Source organism: Petaurus breviceps, unplaced genomic scaffold (genome assembly GCF_028583685.1).
Source record: "Petaurus breviceps papuanus isolate PSGF00001 unplaced genomic scaffold, PetGlider_PUasm1.0 189, whole genome shotgun sequence".
Taxonomy (NCBI): Eukaryota; Metazoa; Chordata; class Mammalia; order Diprotodontia; family Petauridae; genus Petaurus; species Petaurus breviceps.
In genome coordinates this window covers 9,829,125-9,841,737 of record NW_027185809.1, presented here as the reverse complement: position 1 = coordinate 9,841,737, position 12,613 = coordinate 9,829,125, and the positions used below count along the sequence as shown (strand labels likewise).

Below are 12,613 nucleotides of genomic sequence, written 5' to 3'. Positions count from 1 at the left end.
CCTGGGGAAAATTACTTTGGCAGCTTTGTGGAGGGTAGATTGAAGAAGAGAGACTTTAGGCAGAAAGAACAATTAGTAAGCAATTGCAATCGGACAAGGGAGAAGTGATAAAGGCCTGAATTAGGGTTGTGCCTGTAGAAGTGGAGAGGTTAGGGAACTGGAAATGATAGAATTGGACAACTGACTAAATATGTGGGGTGAATGAAAATGACAGAGTTTAAAATAATACTAAGGTTGCAAATCTGAAAACAAAGAATGGTAGTGCCCAGAGCAAAAACAGGGAGGTTTGGAAAAGAGGGTAGAGTTGGGGAGAAAGTTCTTTTGGTGATATTGAGTGTGAGAAGATGATAGGACATCTAGCATCTCATTTAAATGTACAATAGGCTTGGGTCCAAAAGTCCAATGGATTGGGACTGCTGCTCAAGAGAGATTAGGACTAGATATAAAGATCTTAAACCCTGAGTATATCAGCGAAAGAGTGGAGAAAGAAAAGAGAAGAGGACCTGGGACAAAGCCTTGGGGCATGCCCACAGTTAGAGGGCATGACATGGAAAATAATCACCAAAGAAACTTGAGAAGAAGCATTCAGGGAGGTAGGAGGACAACCATGAGGAAGCAGTGTCACAAAAATCCAGAAAAAAGAAAATATCTTTTTTAATCTTTGATTTATTTATTTTTGGTTTTCAATATTCATTTCCACAAGATTTAGAGTCACAATTTTTCTCCCCATCTTTCCCCTACTTCCCACCCCAACATAGGAAGCCTAATGAACACCCCTTCCCCATCCCTCCCTAAATTTCTGATAGGGCAAGATGGATTTCTAGACCCCAGTGCCTGCATATTTTATTTCCCAATTGCATGTAAAAAAAAATATTTTTTTAACATTTTTTTTCAAAACTTTAATTTCCAGGGGTGGCCAGGTAGCACAGCGAGTAAGAGCACCGGCTCCAGTGTTGGGATGACCTGGAGATTGAATCCGGGGCTCACACACTAAGCACCACACCCAGAAATAACTGGCCATGTAACCTTGAGCAAGTTACTTGACCCTGATTGCTTAAAAAAAAAAAAAAAAACTTTGATTTCCAGCTTCTTTTTGTTCTTTGTTCCTCACCCATCCCCACTGGGAAGACAAGCAATTCAATATCGGTTGTACAATGTAGTTACACAAAACGTTTCCATAAGAGTTATATTGTAAGACTAACTATATTTCCCTCCATCCTATCGCTCCCTGCATTTATTCTAGTTTCTGCTTTGACCCTGTCCCTTTTCAAAAGTGTTTGCCTCTAACTACCCTCTCTCCCAATCTGCCCTCCCTTCTATCATACCCCCTCTTATCCCCTCCCCCCTACTTTCCTGTAGGGTAAAATACCCAATTGAGTGTGTATGTTATTCCCTTATTAAGCCAAATTCAATGAGAATCAGGTTGTCCTATTCCCTTTCACGTTCCTGCTCTTCCCATGCATTGTAATAGTTTTCTCTTGCCTCTTTTATATGAGATACTTTGCCCTATTCTATCTCTCCTTATCTCCTTCTCTCATTATATTCCTCTAACATCTTAAATTCATTTTTTACATATCATCCCTTCCTTTTTTCAACAGATCCTGTGCCCTCTATGTATACATGTGCACACATATACACACATTCACATATGTATTTATGCACTCATGCACCCTCCTATACATACAAACAAATGTGTGTATACATATATATTACCTTCCACTATAATCATACTGAGAAAAGTTTCATGAGTTACAATTATTGTTTTTCCAAGTGGGAATGTAAATAGTAAAAAAAATATATAGTAAAAAAAAAATAAACTTACTAAAGTTCCTTATGATTTATTTTTCCTGTTTACCTTATGCTTCTCTTGCATCTTGTATTTGAAAGTCACATTTTCTGTTCATGTCTAGTTTTTTCATCAAGAATACTTGAAAGTCCTCTATTTCATTGAATGACCATATTTTTGCCTGAAGCATTGTACTCAGTTTTGCTAGATAAATGATTCTTGGTTTTTTGTCCTTTCACCTCTGGAATACCATATTCCAAGCCCTTCAATCCCTTAATGTAGGAACTTCTAGATCTTGTGTTATCCTGATTGTGTTTCCACAATACTCAAATTGTTTCTTCCTGACAGCTTATAATATTTTCTCCTTGTCCTAGGAAGTCTGGAATTTGACTACAATATTTCTAAGAGTTTTCTTTTTGGGATCTTTTTAAAGTGGCCAACAGTGAATTCTTTCAATTTCTATTTACCGCTCTGGTTCTAGAATATCAGGGCAATTTTCCATGAGAATTTCTTGAAGGATGATTTCTAGGTTCTTTTTTGATCTTGGATTTAAGGTAGTCCAGTAATTTTTAAATGATCTCTCCTGGATCTATTTTCCAGGTTAGTGATTTTCCCAATGAGATACTCACATTCCCTTCTATTTTTTCATGTGTTTGGATCTGTTCTATAGTATATTAATTTCTCATAAAGTCATTAGCTTCCATTTGCTTCAATCTAATTTTGAAGGAATTATTCTATTCAGTGAGTTTTTGAAATTCCTTTTCCATCTGGGTAATTTACCTTTTTAAGGCATTCATTGACTTTTTGGGCCTCTTTTGCCATTTGAGTTAGTCTATATATATATTTTTTCCATTCCTCAAACAAACTATTAATTTCTGATTTACATCATTCATTTCCTCCAGATTTGATTTAAAAATTTTCTCCCTGTTTTTCCCCCACCCACTGCCCCAGAATAGCAGTCCCAAAGGATATCCCCTCCTCCAATCTGCTCTCTCCCCTATTTTCTCCCATACACTTTCAACTTTTCCAGCAGGGCATGGTGTATCTCTATGCACCAGTGCCTGTATATTTTATTTCCCAAATACATGTAAAATAGTATTAATATTAATATATAAAAAATTGATTTTAAACTTCAAATTAAAGATTCATTCCCTTCCTCCCTTGTCACCCACTCTCAGTGGGAAGATAAGCAGTTCAGTATAGGTTATACATGTGTAGCTAATACAAAACCATAACATAGTAGATATATTGTAAAAGACTGATGATATTTGCCTCCCTCCTATCCCACCTCCCACTTGTTCTATTCTCTACTTTGATCCTGTCTTTTTTCAAAAGTGGATGCTTCTAACTTCCCTCCCCACCCCAGCCAGCCCTCCCTTCTATAATCCCCCTCTGATCTCCTTCCCCCCTAGTCTCCGGTAGGGTGAGATACCCTATTTAGTGTGTATTTCATTCCTTCCCCAAGCCAAATTCAATGAGAATAAGGTTGACCCATTCCCTTTGGCCTTCCTATTCTTCCCCTCCATGGTAACCATTTTCCCTTGCCTCTTCTTTATGAGATAGTTTACCCCCATTCTGTCTCTCCCCATCTCCTCTCATTATATTCCTCTCTCACCTCCTAATTTTACCTTTTAAGTATCATCCCTTCCTGTTAAATTGGTCCTGGGCCCTCTATCTATGTATACCTGTAAACATATATACATGTTCACATATGTATTCATATGCCCACATACCCTCATACATAGACATATATGTGTGTGTATGTATATATATGTGTATATATATATATATATTCCCTCCAAGTATTTTCATACTGACAAAAGTTTCATCAGTTACAATTATTGTTTTTCCATATAGGAGTGTTAATAGTTCAACTTTGCTAAGTTCCTTATGGTTTCTTTTCCCTGTTTACCTTCTCATGCTTCTCTTGCTTCTTGAATCTGAATGTCAAATTTTCTATTCAACGCAGGTTTTTACATCAAGAATGCTTGAAAGTCCTCTATTACACTGAATGACCATATTTTCCCCTGAAACATGATACTCAGTTTTGCTAGGTAGGTGACTCTTGGTTTTAATTCCAGCTCCTTTGACCTCTGGAATATCATATTCCAAGCCCTTTGATCCCTAAATGTAGAAGCTGCCAGATCCTGGGTTATCCTGATTGTGTTTCCACAATATTCAAATTGTTTCTTACGGGCTTGCAATGTTCTCTCACCAATCTGGGAATTCCAGAACCTGGCTATAATATTCCTAAGAGTTTTCTTTTTGGGATCTTTTTCGGGAGATGATCAGTGGATTCTTTCAATCTGTATTTTGCCCTCTGGTTTTAAATCATCAGGGTAGTTCTCTTGGAGAACTTCCTGGAGGATGATTTCTAGGTTCTTACTTTGATCATGGCTTTTAGGTAGTCCAGTAATTTTTAAATTATCTCTCCTGTATCTATTTTTCAGGTCAGTGGTTTTCCCCATGAGATATTTCACATTGCTTTCTATTCTTTCATTTGTTTGGATCTGTTTAACAGCATCTTGATTTCTCATAAAGTCAATAAGCTTCCATTTTCTCCAATCTAATTCTGAGGCAATGATTCTCCACATTAAGCTTTTGAGATTCTTTTTCCATCTGCCAAATTTGGCTTTTTAAGGCATTCTTCTCCTCATTGCCTTTTTGAGCCTCTTTTGCCAATTGAGTTAGTCTATATTTTAAGGTATGATTTTCCTCAGTCAGGCTGTTGACTGTCATTTCATAATTTTCTTGCATTATTCTCATTTCTCTTCCCATTTTTCCTCTACTTCTCTTATCTGCTTCTTAAGGTCCTGTATGGCCTTTAACCAGCTCATATTTTCCTTTGAAGCTTTTGGTGCAGGAGTTCTGACTTCACTGTCTTCCTCCTGTTCCATGCTTTGCTCCTTTTTGTCCCCCAAATAGGAGTCTAATGTTGGAATCTTCTATCTGCTTTGTTTCCTTTGCCTTGTCATGTTGCCCCCAGTCACTTGACCCCTGGGCTTTTTGCCACAGTAGGACTCGGCCACTAGACAAGGGATCTGTTGTCCCAAATGCTTGGGTTTTCCCAGCTGCTGGAGGTATTAGATGGGTGCCCTCTCTGAGGCCTCCATGGGCTCTGGAAAGCTGGACCCATGCCCCAGGACCTCCACCCTAGACAGCAATCCAGATCCAAGCAGGTTAAAGCAAGAGCAATTACCCCTTAGACTTGTTGCTTGGTCCCCCTACACTGTACAGGCCAGGAGCTGAAGCTGCCACATGGCACTGGCTGGCTGTGCTGGCATCTCAGCAGCTTCTTGCCCTAGAGGCAAAAACCACGCACTCCCACTTACTGGGCCCCAAAGTCCAGAATGCACTGACCTCTCACTTTGTCCTTCGCATCTATGTATTGATGATTCTGGAAACTGCCACAGCTGCTGCTGATCTGTAGTCCCTCCTGCCGGTGTCTGGTTAGGCCCTCCGTGTGGCTAAAACCTTGGCATGGAGCTGGGCTCGGCTTCCAGAGTGCTATGCAAGCCGAATCCTGCCGGCCTGCCGGGCTGTCCTCAGCGGAGATTAGCTTCTCTGTGTCATTTCGTGCATTCTGCGGCTCCAAAGTTTGTTCGGAGTCCCCTTTTTACATTGATTGGGAGAGGTGGAAGCTGGAGCCTCTTGGAGGTCATGCTTCTACTCCACCATCTTGGCTCTGCCCCTGTTAGTCTAATTTTAAGGTGTTATTTTCTTCAGTATTTTTTTAGGTTTCTTTCAGCAGGCTGCTGACCTGCTTTTCATGATTTTCTTGCATCATTCTCATTTCTCTTCCCAATTTTTCCTCCACTTCTCTTCATTTTTTAAATCCTTCTTAAGTTCCTCCATGGCCTGTAAGCAGTTCCTTTTCCTTGGAAGCTTTTGATGAAGAAGTTATGAATTTGTTGTCGTCTTCTGGTTCCATGCTTTGATCTTTTTTTGCCCCCAAAAAAGGATTTTATGGTCCAATTGTGCTTCTTCTATTAGCTCATCTTACCAGTCAATTACTTGACTTTTGAGTTCTTTGCCACAGTAGATCTCTGCTTCCAGAGTGGAGAGAGCTGTGTCCCAAATATCTGGATTTTTTGCAGTTATCAGAGCTATGAGGAAGGTGCCCTCTCTACAGCCACCACAAGCTCTGACACACTGGCCACACACCCCAAGACTGTGACCCATATCTAAGCAGGTCAAAGCAAGAGTGATTACGCTCTGAATGGTCACTTGGTCCCCTTAGAATCTGCTGGCCAGGAGGGCCAGAGGCAGCCAGTTGGCAGCAGCTGCAGCTGCCATGCCTCCTTCCACTTCTCACCCCAGAGGCAGGGGCTGGGCCCTGCTCTTCCATCACCCAGTTCCAACTGAGTTCCCAACCGACCTTTTCTGACCTTTTACTTTCTCTTTGTAGTTTATGGGTTGAGAAGTGTGTAAACTGCCATAACTACTGGTGATTCACTCTCCTGAATTCGGCTCTGGCTGCTCTGGCCCACTGGTCAGGGCTGCCCCAGGTTTGGGTGTGGCTCACACGGTATTATTCTCAGCTCCCAGCCTGGTGTGATAGACCCTTCCTGTCAGCCTGCCAGATTGCCTTCAGCAGGAGATTTGTTTCTTTCTGTCACTTTGTGGGTTCTGTAGCTCTAAAATTTGTTTAGAGTCATATTCCACAGGTGTTGGAGGTGGTCGGTGCAGGAGCTCAGCCAAATTCCTGCTTTTATTCCACCATCTTGGCTCCACCCTGAGAAGAAAATATCTATGGCGAAAATGGTAAAAAGTGTCAAAAGCTAAAAAGAAGTCATGAAAGACCTAGTTTAGCAGAAAGAACACTGTTTAAGTCAAAGGGCCTGGACCAGTCTCTACTCTAAACCGTGTGAGCTTAGTGCAACTCACAGAACCTCTGTAGGGCCCAAATTTCTTATCTATGCAGTGATAAGATTGAATTCCTCTCAATCTCTTCTAGCTCTAAATGACTGTTCTATGATGCACTATCCAGGTGGTACAACAAAGAGAGCTCTGAGCCTGGATTCAGAAATACCTGGTTTCAAATCCAGTCTCAGACATTTACTATTTCTCCAACCTTGGGCAAATCATTTAATTTTTGATCGCCTCAGTTTCTTCAACTGTAAAGCAGCATTTACCTTGCAGAGTTGTTGTGAGGATCAAATAATTCAACATTTATAAAAGTTCTCGGCATGTTACCTAGTACACAGTGGTGCTTAATAAATGCTTGTCCCCTTTCTCTTCCCTTTCTGGGAATTTGAATTGCAAAAAATAAGTCTCTAATTAGATCATTGGTATAGGCTATTCTGGTGGGACAAAGCAGAATTCCAGAAGGCCTCCCACATCTTTCCTTCACCCTATGTGTTCTCTTTTCCTTGGTTCACTTGTATAAAATGAAGATGAGCAATAAAGATAAAACTACCATAAAAGGCAGCTCTGCCCATAATCATAACTACCATTTATGTAGGACCACTAGGTGGCACTGTGGATAGAGCACTAGACATAGAGTCAGGCCTACTCATCATTCCTAGTTCAAATATGGCTTCAGATTATTGCTCAGTGACCCTGGGCAAATCTCTTAGTTTGTGTGGCCCTGTTGCCGGTTTCCTCATCTGTAAAATGAACTGGAAAGGGAAATGGTTTGAAAACCCCTAACAAGATCACAAAGTGCCAGACATGACTCAACAACAACCTTTGATGTGGCATTGTAAAGTGTTTAAACTGCTTTAGACACATTATAATACATAATCTTCATAGCAACCCTATGAAAGAGATGAAAAAGATTACCTCCATTTTACAGATGAAGAAACTGAGGCTATGAGTGGTTGAAAGACTTGTGCAGGGTCACTGAACTGATCAATATTTGAGTCAGTATCTTAGGCTGAGTACTTACCACCCTGCTTTTTACCAACTTAGTTGACATTTTTTTGATATTCCATGACCCCTTTCCCAGATCTCAAGCAGTTTCTCCCAGTAACCCCATGCATTCCATAATATAGTATGGATATAAACTGATACTTTCCAAAACTTCATGATTAGATGGACTTTCTTATTGAGAAATCTATGTAAGTTCATTCATTCGTTCATCTAACTTTTCCTTAGCACCACTGTATGTAGAACAGTGGATATAGCCACATAGGGTGAAATGCAATTAAATAAAATATATCTCCCGTTCTCTTGGTACTTGCAGTATGTTGTAGGTATGAAACACAGCCACACTTAGCTCTTATATACATTATTTTGTAAGTGCATGAGAGACCTATACAACAGTGTTCTATGAGAAGCACAAAGGAATACCTGAGGACATCAGAAGAGGTTTCATAGAGGAGGTGGCATTTGGGTTGGATTTTAAAGGAGGGATGGTAATTCAACAGGTAGAAAGGGAAAGGGAGAGCTTTAAAAGCATGGAGAACAAAATGAGCTGGGACCATGAGGCAGGAGAAGGCATGATTTGTTCTGTTTGACTGTGATTTTTCATATATATATATATATAATTTCCTGTTTCCAATACAAAATGACATTGTAATGTAACTATACATGAAAGGCACTGAGAGTCAGTGAAGCCCATAGTGGCCTACTTCAGTTCCAAATATATGCCTAGAGGAAAAAAGATTTTTCAGCAAGGTGGATAGTCCTTTTTTCTTTTAGCAATTGGAGTACTTGACAGCAACTAAAAAGTGAAAGTCACATTCAATTTTCCTGTAGTCACTGGAGAAATGCATTTCAACTTTGATCAAATAATCCCAGAATATCAGAGTTGGAAGAAATCCCAGAGGCCATTTAGTTGCTGGCAAGGGAAACTCAAGGGAATGAAATTTTTCTTTCCTGCAAACTAGGAGGTTGTGGGAGTAGGGAATCATATTTTTAAAGGTATTTATGCACGTTTGGGATTCTTACCTGAAACACATAAGAAAACAAAATAAAAATAAAATGGGAGGGAAGGAGAGGAAGAACAAGAAAGAGGCAGGCTGTCATTGTATCCTGAAAAGAAGTATTGCCTTAATAAAAGTAAATTCCAAGGAAAAATTCAAATATCCCTTACTTTAAAAAAAATGCAAAAAAAATGGACTTAGGATTTTAGAATCAGTCAGAACTGGAACTATCCTTGAGATGATCTAACCCAACTTTCTCATTTTACAGAGATAAGAACTGAGAAGGAAAATGAATTCAGTATAATCACACAAATGCTAACTAACAGAGTCAGGGTTTGAATCTTCATCCTCTGACTTCAATTCTAGTGTTCTTTTCATGTGGATGCATTTCTCTTCCATTGCAAATAGATAAATTAAAGGATAATCACTCACTTTTGAAAAAGGTCACCATGAGATTTCTTTCTTTAGAAATGGTGCCTTTAAAATACAATTTGGCTTCACAGCCGTGGTTTATACATAATGTTTCAGAAACGCATATACCATGAAAAACAATACACTCCTGCACATTATTATGTCAATCTTGCATCTCGCCAACTTCAAATAAAAAATCTGGATTATTTTTCTCAATATTCATCTTGTTTATAAAGGAGGTAGTTCAGATCAATTGGAGATGGTGACAGTGAAGTCTGTCAGTTTTTTGTGCATCATTATTTATCAGATCATTAATCTAGTCAGTAAGTGGCAGATCACAGGATTTAGAGCTGGAAGAAGTCTTGTCTACACCCTCATTTTCCAGATGAGGAAACAGGTCCAGAGAGGGGAAGTAATATGGCCTACATCAGACAGACAGAAAATGTCAAACATCAGGATAAGAACCCAGGTACTGTGACTGCAAATGCAATATTCTTGCCATTATAGCATGGAGATTCTCAAGGTGACCTCTAAGGACTCTCATTCACCTGACAAGAACTGGTACCCTACATTACTTTGACTAAAGAATGAAGCATTACTCTTCCCTCTCTACTTTTGATACAATCATTTTGGACAGAATGTCCTCAAGAAGATATGGATTTGCATTCCTGTCCTGGATGAATGCATCTATACAGACCAGTGCTAAACACCCCCGATTTCTCTTTATTTTGCTAGAATGATTACAGGAAGTTATCTATGCAATGCAAGGATTTTGTGGTGGGTGTGCTGGACCTCTGCAGGGACACAGAAGAAGTGGAGGCAATTTTAAATGGCGATGTGAACATCCAAGTCTGGGCCGATCATCATCGTCCAAGTCTGAGTCGAATCAAGCTTGCCATTAAATACGAGGTCAAAAAGGTAAGTCTTTCCCCCTCCAAACTTACCTATTAATGGGGTTTGGGGTCATCACTTCAGTAGTGCTAGTAATATATTCTTTTGCATGTAATGCATCTTTTACTCTTCAAGGAAACTGTTTGGGTAGTAAGAATAACTAGAGTAACTCTGGCCTCATATAACCTCTTTTAGCTTTAGTGCACCAAGTAGAGCTGAAACATGTCATCCAATAGAAGGGCTATTAAACTGCACGATGTGAGAGGATGGTTTCTTGACTGCTAACAGGTCAGGAGGGCCATGCTGATCGATTTATTGATTAATTGATTGGATTATAATGGGTCAAGAAGAGCACATGGTTCTCAGGATCACTAAAGGACGCAGACCACAGTGGAATTATAGAAGGCCTTATCAGCAAGATTCAGAGAATGAATTAACAGCAACAGATGGCACCCTTTCCCCTCGTCCTCAACACATTGAGGAGAACATTGATAGGTTGGAAAACTTCCAGAGAGGGCAACTAGGGTTGACAAAGGGCCCTGAGTCTATACCATGTGAGGTTTAATTGAAGAAATTTATAACCTGGGAAAGAAAAGGATTGGGGAGAAAAGGAAGTGTAGAAGGGAGCTACAGGGGGCATGATCTCTATCCTAAAATATCAAAGACTTCCTTGAGGTAAGGGTATTACACTAGTTCTGTTTTGCCACATATAGCAAACCTAGAAGTAATAGGTGGAATAAAAGACAGATATGGGTTCTAAAGATAAATTTTCAAAATATTTGAATTGTCCAAAAGTGCAATTAGCTTCAGACAGAAGTGGGTTCCCCCTCCATGGAGGGCTTTAACAATGGTTGGATGACCATTTGTTGGGTATGTTGTAGAGGAAATCTTTTTTGAAACTAGATGGTTTCCATTTCCTTCAAACTCTGAGACTGTTCTGTTCATTCCTGCCCTCCACTAGGAAAATTAGAATGAATGCTTTGATGAACCAAGTGAATACCCATTTAAACTTCAGTAAACAAAGCCAATATTTATTGCAAATGCACAAAGAGCAAGGTCAAGTAGTGAAGTAGGTAGAGTGCTGTACTTGGAAGTCAGGAACACCTGAGTTCAAGTCTAGTTTTTGACACCTACTGGCTGTACCATGTGACGTAATCATTCTAGGCCATAGTTTCCTCATCTGGAAAATGAGGATATTAATAGCATCTACCTTACAGGATAGGCTCAAATGAGATGGTGTATGTAAAGTGCTTTGCAAATTTGAACATGCTAATAAAATGTCAGTTATTATTTTTATTTTTCTATTATTATTGTTATATTTTATTTCAACTGTGGATGTTTCCACATGATACAATAAAACTGAAAGTGTTCTCAGTTAAGGGAACTGGACTTATTTAACCTGGAGGTAAAGAAACTTGGGGCAGGAAATAAATGACAGCATCTTCAAGTATTTGAAGGATCATCACATGAAGAAGAGATTAGATTTGTTCTGTTCCCTCAGAAGACAAAACAAGGAGCAAGATGTGACCAATGCAGGTCCGATGTCAGGAAAGCCTTCTTAATGATAAGAGCTATTAAAAAATAGTGTGAAGAGCCTGGAGAGATGGTGGGCCCCCCTCCCTCCAAGGCTTCTTGTTGACGAGGGTGTAACGGGGGCTCCTTTCATGTACAGGCTGGACTAGAGAGCCACAGTTTCCTTCAGGCTCTCAAACTCCTTGAATTTGTATTCTTTCATTTAGTTAGCTAACTAGCCACATCATAATATGACAGATTTAGGTACAAAAGGGACTTCATAGGCCCTTCTAGACCCATCTAGACCAGCTCCCTCATTTTTAAGGTTAGAAAACTGTGGCTAGGACAGGTAAATGACTGCCATTGGTCACCTAAGTAGGCGGTGGCAGAGATGGGATATGAACCCAAGTCTTTTGAGCTTTGAGTTAGTGTAGGACTTTCTACCACACCATATTGATGTCCACTGCAATCAAAGAAATGATTAAAACTTTATGTTTTCATTCAGATGTCTGTCACAATCTAAGTTAATGTCAGGAAAGACTAGCAAGGTATTTAAGAAGTACATTCAGTCCACTCTAATCCTTTCTTGTTATTTAATTTTTCTAAAGCAAACTAGCATTGATGAAAAAAAAGTGTCAGCTGCAAACATCAAGGGAGATCTCCTATGCTAAACATATTTTTCTATGTTTTTCCTACTCCCCAATTAAAAATTCTACAAATTAGCTTTTTTTTAATAGTTCTCAGGTCTTGTGCTCCAATGGAGTTTCCAAAAAAATTAGCTTAGTTAAGGAAAATAGGACACTTGAGGCTGATCCTAGGAAGCTTAGATTCAGGAGGGTTTTTTTTTTCTTTTTATTATTTTGGTTTTGGTTTTGAAATCGGTGCCAATGTTTAATCCTACTTTCTTGGCTCTGTAATACTTCATTTTTCAATCACATCATAGCCACAAGGGCTCACTGAGGCTTTTTCCCCAGTTCACAGAAGTCACTTTCTGAAGCGGCCAAGGATCGGCCTCCTTGAAGTACAAACAGGTGTCAATGGATGGCTAAGGGACCAGTCAAGATCAATATATGCATATATATATGTGTGTATCTATCTGTCTGCCTGTTTATCTCTCTCTCTCTCTCTCTCTCTCTCTCTCTCT

At 39.5% G+C, this 12,613-nt stretch overlaps 1 protein-coding gene across 3 annotated transcripts in view; it reads left to right on the top strand.

Annotated features, from left to right (window-relative positions):
• TRPC7 (transient receptor potential cation channel subfamily C member 7) overlaps positions 1 to 12,613 on the top strand; it is a 294,002-nt gene that overhangs the window by 88,452 nt on the left and 192,937 nt on the right. For all 3 annotated transcript variants that reach the window (XM_069091684.1, XM_069091683.1, XM_069091682.1), the window contains exon 2: positions 9,802 to 9,984. In XM_069091684.1, coding sequence (XP_068947785.1) covers positions 9,802 to 9,984 — 183 coding nt within the window. The remainder of the gene's footprint in view (positions 1 to 9,801; positions 9,985 to 12,613) is intronic.